The 14,193-nt window shown below is 44.1% G+C and overlaps 1 protein-coding gene across 2 annotated transcripts; it reads right to left on the bottom strand.

Moving 5' to 3' along the window:
• Nucleotides 1–1,279: 1,279 nt before the first annotated feature.
• On the bottom strand, nt 1,280–14,166 carry KIF3B (kinesin family member 3B). Of its 2 annotated transcripts, none has more exons than XM_075022153.1 (9): nt 14,101–14,166; nt 7,113–8,550; nt 6,428–6,529; nt 5,619–5,741; nt 5,379–5,497; nt 5,034–5,147; nt 4,257–4,362; nt 3,868–4,046; nt 1,280–3,600 (listed from the first exon to the last, which is right to left on the bottom strand). In XM_075022153.1, the coding sequence occupies exons 2-9, from the start codon at nt 8,493–8,495 to the stop codon at nt 3,507–3,509; spliced, it is 2,220 nt and encodes a 739-aa protein (XP_074878254.1). In that variant the 5' UTR covers nt 8,496–8,550; nt 14,101–14,166; the 3' UTR covers nt 1,280–3,506. The 2 variants fall into 2 exon arrangements, with proteins under 2 accessions (XP_074878254.1, XP_074878252.1); XM_075022151.1 differs by lacking the exon at nt 14,101–14,166 and adding an exon at nt 13,458–13,730.
• Between the last annotated feature and the right edge of the window lie 27 nt (nt 14,167–14,193).

The following is a 14,193-nucleotide window of genomic DNA, read 5'->3' as shown; positions in this document are numbered from 1 at the left end:
GTATCTCCGAGGAGCTGTGAGTTCTCATATGGACAGCTGTGCCCACGGGGAGAGCCTCGGCCACTCCGTTTCAGAAAGAAAGAGGGGACTGAAGAAGGTAGTAAGCGCCTGGACCACAGAGAGTTAAACCTCCCACTGCAGGGTGCAGCGCAGACAGGACCGGTGTTCTCATTTCAGTTCCCTCTCTGCATCTAATTATGGCATTTGCAGGTTATCATTTCCAATTTGTGTTTTAACGCAGCAGAAACAGACCCACAGGAGTTGCACTGAACCGTTTAAAGCCTGGTGCACATTAACCGTCACAGACAGAAGAGAGGACAGACAGATCCAGGTTTACAGGTGTCTCACTGAAACTCAGCAAGCGCTCTATATTCAGTGAAGGCAGACTTACTACACCTAAAAAAAAAAATACTCAACACAAGTCTGATCTGATCTGTATAATGCATCAGCGTAGGCCGAGATGCTATGACAGAGGCATGTGTTTTAGAAGATTCAAGCAGCATGCAAACATTTTAAAAAAGGCGCTGGACCTATGTTAAGGATTTTAAGAAAGTGCTTTAATTCCTATGCTTCAGTGTCATGCGGTGCTTGCTCCCAGAGCCAAGGGCCAACGTCTGCTCCGTGTCACTTTTTAAAAAAAGATCCCATTATACAGATCAGAGCAAAGACGAGAAGGATGTTAAACATTCCTATGAAGAAACTATGACGGTGCATGCTGTCCGAGGGCCTCTTCCAGGAGTCGGCTGGATTTCCTGTCTTTGGCCGTTAACCTGCAGGAAGCCCAGATGGTTCAGATAACACGCAGAGAGGGGCAAACTCGGCAGGAATGTTTCTTAAAAACTTCAACCCGGAGCTCAGTACGTCTTGTACAGCTTAAGACAATGTATTTTATCTTACTATCGGTGCCACTGAGTATCTGGTCGAGGGTAAGTCCATTGGAACGAGACTCTAAAAGCTTCTGTAACAATCTGAGATTGCCCGTGAATATGCTAACCAAATCTCCAACCACAGCTCCAGTTTAAATACAATGACTAAATATGCAGTTTTATTCTTTTTCCACCCTATTGAACTTCTTTAACCTTGCTAGTGAATTTCTACAGAATTAAAAGCAGAGCCTTTCTGACATATTAACCAGCTAGCTTATCAACACTAAAACGAGAACAGTTTGGGTTTGCACAGCAATTTCCACTGTACCAGTCCTGCCACAAGGGGAGTTTCCAGCATATGAGTTTAATATAGAATTCCCTATGGAATAGTAGCGACTGAAGAAGAGTGTGCGCATGTGCAGACACAGATGTGTCTGTGTATGTATTATTCACATAAAACATACGTGTACATAGGTATGTACATATACGTGGTTATATATTTTGTTGCTATTTCAGGTTTTAGACCCCCCCCTTGTTTCATTTCAATTCTCTGAGCATTTACACCATACAATCATCTTTTAAAATGTCCAAGTACAGAAGATAATGTGCTAGAGAGAAAGAGGGAGGAGAGGGAAGAGAAGGTGACATTATATTATGCAACAAGAGCCAGTTAAAAGGCTCTCTGTACATAAGCAGTGCTTTATAAAAAGGAAGATTATGCCAGGTTTCCAAGTTCAAGTTGAAAGAAATTTGTCAGATGCTTGCTGTCTCAATTATAAGCAAACTCGTCTTTCCTCCACCAAAACTAATATATATATACATATATGCATATATGTGTGTATATATATATATATATTAATCCTGTGGTCCAGAAAAGCACTCCATGAATCAAAGCAGCTGAGTTAGTGTTTAACCGGGCCCACCTGGGCAGCTGGCTCACCGAGGCACCATGCCCGCAAGATGCAGAGGTGAGCTGTGCTGAGCGTTCGGTTCCTTCTGCTCATGGGGGTCAGACAGAATGGAGTTCTCCAGCCTCGGTGAAGTCACTCAGCGGATACTTAATGAGCACACAAGGCAGAGTCCACACATCAGAGCATTTCTAAAACCAGGCAAGTCCTCATACACTCACACATGTCAGTCTGGAGGAAGTCATCAGTGGGGGAGAGGAAATAGGTAAAAACGTTCATAGGATGACAGCCAACAGCAACCAGAAAAAGTAACATCCCAAGTCTCAATATACAGTGAACTAAAACTTACAAATGAGCTGTGAGACACTAGACAGGGACACCTTACTCTGTCCTCAGCGTGGCAGTTCCACATCCCTCTACCCTGCCACACAAGCCTGCTGCATTACAGGAGCCTGCTTTAGTCATAGGGCAGCTTTGCAAAGAGACCGTCAAAAGCAGGAGGTCTTCCTCCCTTGTTTTCAAAGTAAACCCCCTGGAATTAATACCAGATTCCATTACCCAGACTCGGTTATATGTGCTTTCACTCCCAGTGGGCTCTGCACAGGCTGGGACGTGCAAAGGGAAAGCTTCTAACGTGGAACAGGTGAGGCACAAAAGGTACCGAATGCTGAACCTCCTTAGACACCAAGGGAAGGGACCATACTTACAAGAACAGTGCACTCAAAGGCAGCTCCACATTACAGTGCTCTACCCTCTGCCCAGCTTACAGGGGAGAGCAGAGGCAGCCCCGTGAGCCTGCCAGGAAGATAGCTCTGAGCCAATGCTACATTTCCTGTGAATGGTGGGAGACAGGAGAAAATGGCCATACGCCACCCCACGGTTTAAAGACTTCATACGGACACTGGTTTCAAATGCCAGGGGTAAAGATGGAAGCAAGAGAGAGGAAGAAAGCTGTGGAGCTGGCACTGGTATGCAGATGTATTCTTTGACAAGGTGGTTTCTGTTGGTAGGGGTGAGGTCTGTAGGAGGTCAGTTTAGAGGAGCTCTTACTTATGCCTGTAAACAAGGAAAGGACTTCAGTTTCTACTGCTTCCTTTCTAGAGAGGGCAAAGTTGCTTTCAAGACCCCTTTTTTGTCCTACAGCTCTAAAGTGAGGCACAGCTATTGGGTGGTGAGTACATGCTGACCGCTTCCATCCTGCCTGTTCAGACCAACTTCTTAACCCCCAATGACGATGCCAGTCTTTCAAGCAGGAAGAAAAACTATGCACCTAGTTGAGTTTGAACAGATCCTCTGCTTTTTAGCCTCATTTGGTTCTCACTATAGAGCTCTGGAGCGGTGGTTCTGTTGAGGTGACTTTCAACTCTGTCTTCTTATTGCCCAACAGCAAAAAAGCCCAGTGCAGCAAAAGGGCTAGTGCAGAAGGAGAGACGGTGATGCTGTGAGGTGATCCCCATGCTTCCCATTGCTTCTAAAACACTTTAACGTACCTCATGCATTTCTGATTTCCTAACTAAAATCTGTTTCCCACAGAGGCCAAATGCAGATTTGCAAGCACGTATCTTCCTGTGGCTCAGTGCACCTGGACTGGCACAAGTCAGTTAAACAGCAAAGAGGCCATCTCCAGGGGAAAGGGGCTGGAGTCTGGCTGGGAGTTCTCTCTGCAGGTTTTTACTTGTCTCTGCTCTCAGAAGGCAAAGGCTGTTCGTGCCCTGGAGAGGAATTGCTGGTTTTACTTTGGAACCAGCCCTCGGGACTGAGGGTAGAGCTGAGAACTATGGGTGCCTGCTGAAGAGGATCCCCCTGATTTCCTTCCAGTTTTAGGCCTGAAGAAGTAAAAATGAAAAAATAAACAAAAAGCCCCAACAATGTCACCTGTTACTTGTCAAAATTAATCTTCCAAAAGCTGATTGTTTTTACTGGATTTATCTTCTCATCAGTCTCAGCTTTCTATTCTGTCCTGTGTTCCTTTCTCTCTTTCTCTGCTTTACAGCCAAGCTCACCTTAACTTCACTGACAAGAAGTGCTGACAGATAGCAATTGTACTTGTACCTCTACTGTTGGCTAGTCTGCTTACTAAAAGTCCAACTCACCTGGGTTTTGATTTTTTATTTGAAGAGCTCTCAAAGGTTGAAGCATCCACCTGTATCTCATCTTCATCCTGCAGAGCTGCTTCTAGAGCTGCCTGAACTTTGGGAGCGATGGCTGGACCTTCATAGTCTCTCGTTGTTCGGCTGGGCATGTCAAGTTCCAGTAATACGATGTTCTCTGCCTGAGACAGTAAAACCAGAATCAACACCTGCGTGTTTTCATACAAATTGTTTCTCTTCCTTCCACAAGCTTATTCTGAAGTAATTTATAAATGTATGCAGGACACTAAAAATTTACACCCCATAGAATAACTAACAATCAATCCTCTGAAATTCACATTCCCCTGATCAGGAGGGTGAACACAGGAAGGCTTATCCACATCTGGGCTTACCCTGTACCGAGCCTCCGGACGAATCATCATGGACGTCCTGGCGTGTTGACTCAGTGGCCTTTTGTATCCTACAGCAGATACCGGTCTTTTCATCATCTGCTGGTTACTAGAGAAAAATGGATGCTCAGTCTGATACACCAAAAATAAAGACTCCTCTTGGAGTTTATGAGTTAAACATCTGCAAATTCCACACAGAAATATGTTTCAAGAGAGCAGGAACTACCTAGGCTGCATTTGCAGGAACAGCTCTCTACAGTCAGAGACAAGACGACAGTTATCCTGTGTCATCTGTTCCCTGCACAAAGGGGAGGATTTCTACATATTTTTACTATACAGTCCTCAGATGCACTCAGCTGCACCCAACTGTCTAAATTTGCTGTAGAGAACTTTCTGTGTAGAGAGGCAGGATCTAGCCACAGCTCTCATAATAATAATTATTTTTGAGAGCTTTCCTGTCTAAAACAGGGAAGAAATTTGCTAGGAATTTACTGCTATTTTAATGGTGAATGCACTATTACATATATTTTACATGTAATTATTGGTCTCATCTGGAAGAAAAATCCTAATCTTCCAAGAATTCTCCTAACTGTACATTCCTATTTTATGCAACCTACTAAGAGGAATAAATTTTTTAATTTTATTGTGCAGCAAGAAGCTACGAACTCTAGAGGGCCAGTTTAAATCCCCAGTTCAATCCCTCTTTTAGGATGCCTTGCAGCTAGAAGGTTTTCTGTGACCTATAATTCCATCCCAAGACAAGATTAGAAGTACACTCACTCCAGACGGGTTATGGGATGCAGTTTCCACTGGTCTTCCTCTTCATCAAAGAATGATCTGTTCATGATCTTATTCTTTTCTTCCAAGGGAATAAAATTTTCAATAATCAGGTGCCTACATGCAACCACAAAAATGAGAAATATACAAGAAACGTAATTAGCAGGTGACGTTCTCCACTGCTCTGCTCCCGCTGACTTAATACAGCCCTGGAAAAGGAGGAATGTTTTAGTTTTCTCATGTTTAAATCTTGTTCCACAAGCATGTGCAATGCAGTGCCTCCACTCCCCACCCAAAGAAACCATCTCTGTTATAGTCAATAGCAGGCAATGAAGTGATGGGACCTACTTTAGCTTTAGTTCCCTAGTAAGTTCATTCTGGGTCTGTTCCAGTTCCTGGCGCTCCTTGATGTGCTCTTCTTGGAGATCATGGATCTCTGCCTTCACAGCTTGCAGCTTGGAAAATAACTGGAACAGACAACAAGAGCCAAAGTCATAACTTGCCAATGTTCCTTTTACTTTCACACACAAGTTGATTTTATTTCTAACCCTAGGAATTCCACTAAACATGGAATAATTTTCATTTTACCTTTTTGAGTTTTTTGGTCTTTATGTCCACCTCTTGCTGAAGAGAACTATAGGTCTCCTTCAGCTCTAGTGTTTCCTCGTCCCGACTTTCCATCTGTTGCTGGATCTCTCGCTCACGACGTTTCTGAAGAAGGTGACATACAATATTAAAGACCACAATTACATTGCCACCTCCAGGCTGACATACATGAAACCAACGCTCAGGATGTTTTTACTTCCCTGTGTTCCAGGGCTTTTGCTTTAGCTTCTAGTTCTTCCTATCTCTTGCCTTAGAAATACCAGAAGCATTAACACTTCTTTGTCCTTATTTTGCTACTAAAATCAGATAGTGTGAATAAGTGCTCAAGCTTCAATTAAAGGAATCAAATGTCACGTTTAGATTCTTTTTTTTTTTCCTTTTATCAATTCGCACTAGTCACTGCACTTAAAGAATCACCAACAAAAAATGCATAACAGAAAATAAACTTTTAGCACATAGTAAACATCCCTCCCTTGAGCTAATGGCTGAACTGTCACTCTCTGAGGTCTTCCAATTATTTCTTCACTTATAGACAGCTCCCATCAAGACAGGACATAAATGTTTAATGTGAAAAGCTGGAAGAAAACTATTATAAACCTTCTTTACATATTTCATACAATGACAAATAGGACACAAGCCCTTCCCCCTTCTTTTGAAATTAGTGATTGCCATTAAACCAATTTTAGGGTTAATCCCGGGTAAATTTTCTTATAGTTTCTCCTGATACAACATTTTATAAAAGGTCTGCAGCTAGGCCTTTTATACAAAATAACAAATATTCTTCCCTATACCTGTTCTGCAATTTCCTGTCGTTTCTGTTCCAGGATTTTCTGCTGTTCATTTGTGTGATCCACAATATTTTTCCCTCCCACCAGAAGCTTGCTCTCCATTGCCTGAAAGGAAAAACAGGGTCAGAAGTTTCTCTCAGTGACCAAAGAATGTAACTTTCTCTCATATAGATACAAATTCTTCAGGGCAGATCCCTTATTTAAGGTTCTCTTTCAAGTCAGCTGCTACAAGAATTACTATTTCTTAAATTTCCTATAAAACTGTGGGATTAATGAAACCGTAACTTGCTTAGAATTACCCACTGCTGCAATGTGTGGCAAAGCTGAAGAACCAAGATGCGTGCTCTCCTGTAAAAAAATTGTTAGTGATCTGTGACAGAATGAAGCGTCTTTGTTGCTACAGCTTGTGAAAAGATGTATCATAACATTATATTGCACTGATTGCTTAAGATGCTACAAGATTGGTACATAAGAACAATGCAACAACTCATGAATATTGAAATATGTAATCAATGGCGGAAAGTTCAACTTCTGTCTACAAATAGTTTATTTTAAAATCTTCCAATCTAAACGTGAATCACTATCCTGGAAACCTCTTGTGAAATATCTTTCCGAATTGGGAAACCCTCTATTTTCCCCACAGCCTAAATAAATTGCTTTCAAAAAGCATGACCAGGAAGAATTCTACCTTGATTTTAGCACTCAACATTTCTGTTGCTTCCTTCTCTCGCCTCAGGTCCTCCATTTTCTTCTCCTTCTCTTTCAGCAGTCTCATCTTTTCTTCTGCTACCAAGCTGTGATCCTCAACTATAGCTTTCTTCTCAATCTCCAGCTTTTCTTGTTGCTCCCTCCAATAGTCATCTTTGTCATCTCCTTCATCCTCGCCCTCTTCAGTGTCCTCCTCCTCTTCCCCACCATCTCTCCTCCTTTCCCTCCTCTTTCTTTTGCCAATAGACCGTTTTTCCAACTGTGCCTTGAGTCGAGCAATCTCTTCCTGGAATTCTCGTAGCAGAGCATCCTTAGGATCCTCATTCACTCGCGGCTTGTTCTTGATGTTTTTGGCACGATTGGCATATCTCAGTGTTGTCAGAGTCTCCTCTACGTTGTAAGAGGCAGGGCCTATATTGGCCACCATCACAGTTTTGGCATTGCCACCTAATGAGTCTTGAAGTAACCTAGTCAGCTTTGAGTCCCGGTATGGAATGTGTGTGCTTTTGCCATCTACTAAGGCAGAGATAACATTGCCCAAAGCTGAGAGAGAGAGATTGATTTTAGTAGCTTCCTTTAACCTTTCCCCCTGTGCTCCAGTCTTAGCTTGCCGCTCGCTGCCTGCAAGGTCTACCAGGTTGAGTTTCCCAACACGGATGTGATTCTCCCCATCAAGTCCTAACTCGCTGCATTCGATAGTGATCACAAAAATGGCATGAGATCGAGAGCTGTGTTCATTCATGTTGGTGGCACCAACGGAGCGATTTTGGTTTCCCACATTCATGACATGCTCTATCTCTTTGACGCTTTTTGTAACAAAGGAGGACAAATCCTTAACATACACTCCTGTGTCTGGTCTCTCCTTTAACTCCAGCCGCTTAGACTGATCCTTTGATAACAAGTCTCTGATTTCTTCTTGGTATATTTCCAAGTAAGATGCTCTAACTAGGTATTGCTGATTTTGAGATCTGGAGATATGGGTGAAGATGTGATCGAATGAATTGGGGATGACCCCTCTTTTTTCAGGATCACCACGTACCCCTTCCATTGTATATGTTTTCCCTGTCCCAGTCTGCCCATATGCAAAGATTGTCCCATTAAACCCTTGCAGAACAGAGTCCACGAGAGGTCTGAAGGTCTCATCGTAGAGTTCAACCTGTTTGGAATTCCAGTCATACACAGCATCAAAGGTGAAAGTTTTAGGCAGTTCATGAGATGTTCCCCGTGGATTCTTCACTGAGACCTGCCCTAACTTGACATCCACGTTAACAACTTTTTCATAGGAAGCTGTCTTCTCTTTGCTATTCATTGGCCGGCATCGTACCACCACCCTAACAGACTCAGAGCTCTTTAACTTAGACATGACAGCAGGTCTGTGGCTGGTGTGATCTGATCGAGGATGAACCCGTGCTAGAAACCTAAAACAGAAACAAAGGAGGAATATGTGAAGGCAGTTTTCTGCAGGTGACAATTTTTCACAAAGCCAAAGATTTGAGTCATCTATTCAAGCACCATTTTGCATTCATTAAGTTGCGAGGGATTTTGAAGAATAAAAATAATGTACAACATGAAAACATTAAAAAGGCCTGAACTGAGACAGTGTGATTTTACCAAAGCCTGTCCATCAAACGGTATCATTTCTACAAACTCTGCTGCTGCAAAAAAAATCTTCATCAAATCACATCTTTACAGTTGGTAGAGATCCTTTTCTTGACCCTTTAAAATAATCATATGCTTTTTAAACTATTTATAAAAATAATATAATACTTTGCCATTGATTCCCTTTGCAGTCAGGCTTTCTGTTTTAAACCTCATACTTTGAAAATCCAGTACAGGCTTGCTCTCTCCATATTGCTCAGGCTCTCGAAAGGGAATCAGTCAGGTGCTTTGATTAAGTGCTTCACCTACCTACCAAAATTCAAGACAGACTGTAAATTATAAATACAGTATTTTCAGAGTCGCCTATTCTTACACCTCCTATGTATTGATAAAAACTGCTCATATGTTTGAGACATTTATATTACAATCCCCTTACATGTGATGTGGTGTTGTCGTCGTTTAACCCCAGCCAGTAACTAAGCCCCATGCAGCCGCTCGCTCACTTCCCCACACCCAGTGGTGTGGAGAAGGAATTGGAAAAAAGTAAACCTTGTGGATTGAGATAAAAACAGTTTAATAGGACAGAAAGGAAGAAAATAATAATAATGATGATGATGATAAAATGACAATAATAATAAAAGAATTGGAATATACAAAACAAGTGATGTACAATGCAATTGCTCACCACTCACCAACCGATGCCCAGTTAGTTCCTGAGCAGCAATCTGCGCCCCTGCCGGCCAACTCCCCCCAGTTTATATACTGGGCATAATGTTACATGGTATGGAATACCCCTTTGGCCAGTTTGGGTCAGCTGTCCTGGCTGTGTCCCCTCTCAAGTTCTTGTGCCCCTCCAGCCTTCTTGCTGGCTGGGCATGAGAAGCTGAAAAATCCTTGACTTAGTCTAAACACTACTCAGCAACAACCGAACGCATCAGTGTGTTATCAACACTATTCTCATACTAAATCCAAAACATAACACTTTACCAGCCACTAGAAAGAAAATTAACTCTGTCCCAGATGAAACCAGGACAGATGTGTCATGAGGACCACCCTGCCACAGAAGGTTTAAAACTTATGCCTGGGTATTTTTTAAATGACAGCAGTTCCCTGGAATGCCACCCAAATGTTTTTTTTCCTCTTGTGCATTACACTTTTAAAATCACTTTCTAGATGCCTGCTTACAGAATAATAGATCTTTAATTGGGCTGCAGCAGCTGCAAGGATTCAAGATAAAATCATTAAACAGTTTGTCCATTTCCAGGCATCCCATCCGCTGAATATTCTGCATTTCCACACTTGGGAAAACTGATGGTTTTTTTCTGTCAAGAATCAAGTGAAAATAATTGCTGCAGAAAAGTTTTCACCCAGTCTTGCAATCTAGCTCACTACAAAGAAAACCATTAAAGCCGCCAAATGTAGCACAGTCTTCCAACACTCGCAAATATGGTAAAACAAACCAGTAAGGGGAGTGAACTACCCCAGTGAGGTGGGCTCTGAAATCAGTGGGCAACAAAGAGGAATATTTCCACCACCTAATTGTAGTGAGGCAAGGGTGCATGCTGCCATAGGATACCTGTGACGTGCCACCACGGAGGGCACTGCTGCAGCCCTGTAAGTTCAGGCCCCTCACACCCCAACACTGAAAGTCACTTCTGGTCCTATGCTCGTCCTGGGGGGCACCCAGGCAAAGCGCAGCTGCTCGCCCTGATGCTGGATGGCCACTTTCAGCATGCCCACAGCCTCAGAACCCTTCGTCTTTCTACCCCACTTCCAAACTGCCCAGTCAATGTTGATCTTGCATTTATATTTTTTGCACAGGTATCATCAGCACACCTAAAACAAAGAACAACATTCCCTATAAAGGGAATTAAAAGCTATAAAGGTGGAGTAATCTACATTATGCCTCATCTAATGCTCAAGCAGCCAGAGGACATCAGGGCGTGAAGTGGACACCTGCCAGCGTTTGCCCTTCTCAGACTTCTGAAGGTGAGTTTAAGCTCCTTTCATATCACTTCTTATAAAAATTTCATAAAGCACTCACTCCTTCAAGCCCACCCTCCTCTTTCTGTAACACGACTGCCGTCTGTGAAAGGATCCTGCAAACTGGCATGAGTGTCGTCCTCAGCTAGAACTCACACATCTGTTTTTATGGGGAAACTGAAGACAACCATACTTGCTTTAGATATTTCAAGCACAACTGTTCACACAGATCTATGCTATTATTTTTCTTTTGGCAATATACTTTTATTGGGATTTCCCATGAAAGCCAGCTCTGCCCAAGCACATGAACCTACTGAAATACACTCCATGCTCCTGCTCTGGTGTTCCAACTGAATCAGGTTTACAAGATTCAGCATCAATCTAAACTCATGTTGCAGAAACCCAGTTCACAGATCTGAGTCCTTCATGACTCTGGGTAGAGAGGAAGAAATGTCCCCAGTCATTACCGCAATGAGCTGCCATTTAAAACAGAACAAAAAGATTGTGTTACTGCTAAAGCAACAGCCTTACACAGAAGATCTAAACGGCACAGCTTGTGGAACGCTGTGTGATTTCTAATAAGGTTTGGTTTTTTGTTTTGTTTGGGTTTTTTTGTTTGTTTGTTTGTTTGTTTAAATATCTTTCAGGAAGAGCTCTGAGATACTTCTGCCAACTGGAACTAAATGTAAAACTAATACACACTGGAAACCCCAGGTAGCTCTAGCATGCATTCAGTCTGGCCGCCTCAGGACACTCTCACTGTTCCACTACCAGCTGGATCTGCAGCAACCCATGGATTTTGCCCAACTGCTTTTTACTCAATAATTGCATCAGTAGAGCTTCTCAAACACAGTGACAGAACTTCAGGAGCAGAGCCAGAGGACTGAGAAAGGAAGCAGAACATTTCTAGCCCAAAACTCAGACTGTTAGTCTGCACTACAAAGAATAACACAAGAGTAACAAATAAACATGTTTAAGAATTGTACGGAAACCTCAATATGGCCTTTGGAACTTCCTTAGTTTTGTGAGGGGGAACTCCTTGCTCCTCGCTATTCCCATGAAAGTGCATGGTAGCTACCAGGAGGAAGATGAGAAACGTCCATTGAATTGACCAAACTGGACAATCATCCAGAAGAAGCACTTTACAACCTGCACAGTAAATTCAAACTACTACAGGAATTTTGGATTGCTACTGAATAAAAACATTTCCCTCTTAACTGACAACTCCAAATAAAGATGACCTTACTGTCTGACCCACAAGGAACATGTATTCTAGAATACCAGCAGAGAAAGAATATGTGAAATGGGGACAAGTCTTGCAGAATCACAACAAGCAACTCTCCCTCTACTCATCATGAATAGTTGTACACACAAATAGACTCTTCTCCTTCCATATCTACCAGAGATACTCCTATAGTTCAAGTTCACAAGAAACAATTATTTTGGACAGGCTCACATAACAACTGCTGCTTCATTTATCTGCATTATTATGGTGAATGTTCACATTGGCAAATTCTCAAATTAGGCACGAATTCTGAAAAGCAGAGCCTTGATTTATTTTATATAATTAATATCCAAAATACTAGTTTGATGAGAAGTGCTGCTTTTGTAAGCAACTGTGACTAACATTAAATTATCAGAATTAAGTTAATCTTCACAAAGACTGGTTTTTTTTTTCACAAGAGTATACATCACCGTTCATAGCTCACCCAGAAGTTAGAAGTGAAATATTCAGCGCGTCCCCTCTGCGACAGCTTTGGCAGAGGTGTACATTGAACAAAAATTATGTTGCATATTTGCCATTTCTCTGGGTATAACTCATCAACGTGATCTTGATAATCTTTTGACACCTTTCCCCATTTCACTCGCAAGTCTCTTTTTATAGTCACAAATAGCTTATTTTACCCCTGATTTGGGCTATTTTCATAACAATCTATTACAAATCATCTCCAATTATTTTAACTACTGCTGTGAAGTTTACTGGAAGCATAACAAATGATGTTTCTTCTCAGACTTAGCCAAGTGTGTAGCTGAAAAATAAAACCAATTAGTTGGCAGTGTTTGTATTCCCCAGAAACTCCATGGCAACATTTGAACTGCCCAGAGCAGGAAGGCCACCGTGCCACCCGCTCTTCTGCTACAGGGAGAGGGCTTTTTCCATGAAATTAGTTCAGCCTAAAGCAACCTGGGCCACGTCCCTAAGAGTCAAGGTCAAGATGAATGCCTTTGAAGACGTGCTCCAGGTGAACCAAGAGGGGAGGGTGGGCAGAAACCCAAGCATTTTTGTTTATTTCAGTCAACACAAGGTTGTGCCTGAAAAAACAAGCAATGCCACAACCTGAAGGTAAGCTAAGGTAACCACTTCTCCTCAGAAACTTGCAGGAGTCAGGACCTGCGCGCTCAGCCAGCCGTGTCCAAGGAATGCTACGCTCTCACGGGCCACCTGTCACGTATCCCGCCTGCCCCAGCAGGCTGAAGTCCTGAGGCTTCCCTGCTTCCTGGCTTAAGTTTAAAGATCTCAGGAAGATTTTCTCGGTATGCTGCCTAAACCCTTCCCTCGCGTCTCTCTGCAGGTACCACTTAAAAAATTCCATCGCTTTCTTGCAGTTTAAATCTTTCAAATATTTGTGGGTTCCTCACGTCTTGGCTTAACTGCTTGTGTCTTTTACTCCTTCATGAGCCAACCTTCTCTTTCCTTCCCTGCTGACCATGCCACGGCCCGAACAGGACACCCCAGCATTACCTCTGCTGCTGCGCACCCTGATTTCGCTTCGTGCCTGTAGTCACCTCCATCTGTTTCAGCATGGCATCCCACGGCTGTCCCCTCCTCCCGGGGGAAGATGGTGGGTACGGGACCCCCACTCCAGCCGGGACCCCGAGTTCGTTTCTGGTTATGAGTTCAGCCAAGCGTCGCCCGCCGCCCTCGCCGCTGCGACACCAGGTACAGTAGGGAAGGGCTCCCGGGGACAGCCTGGACCCCCAGCCCGAGGGACGGGGACAGCGGGCCGTCCCCGAGGTGGGGGCGGCGACGGGGGGGAGGGAGACACCAGCCCAAACGGAGACACCGGCCCAAACGGGGACACCCACCCGCGGCCTCCCCACGGGCAGGGCCTGCCGCCTCCCTCTCTCGCTGCCCCGACCGACATCCCTGCAGCCGAGGCCGTGCCCAGTCGTGCAAATGGAGGCCACCGCAGGGGCAGCGGGTACCCCGGGCTGTCACACCCGCGCGGCACCGGGGGAAGCGGCGGGTACCGGCGGACCGACGCTGGGGTGAGAGCCCCCGGGCCGCGGCGGCCCCTCGGGGAGGGTCCCCGCCGTACACGGGCGGGGGTGACGGGGCCGCGGCGGGGCCCACGTACAGCCCAGCCGAGCCGGGCCGGACTCACCTGCGCCGTCACCATGGAGCCGCACGGCCGCCTCCTCCCGCGGCACCGGAAGCGACAGGAAGCCCCGCCCACCCTCAGACGCACTTCCTTAGC

This window comes from Buteo buteo, chromosome 2 (assembly GCF_964188355.1).
Source record: "Buteo buteo chromosome 2, bButBut1.hap1.1, whole genome shotgun sequence".
Taxonomy (NCBI): Eukaryota; Metazoa; Chordata; class Aves; order Accipitriformes; family Accipitridae; genus Buteo; species Buteo buteo.
Note: the sequence above shows the minus strand (reverse complement) of the source record. Positions and strands in the feature narration are given on the sequence as shown.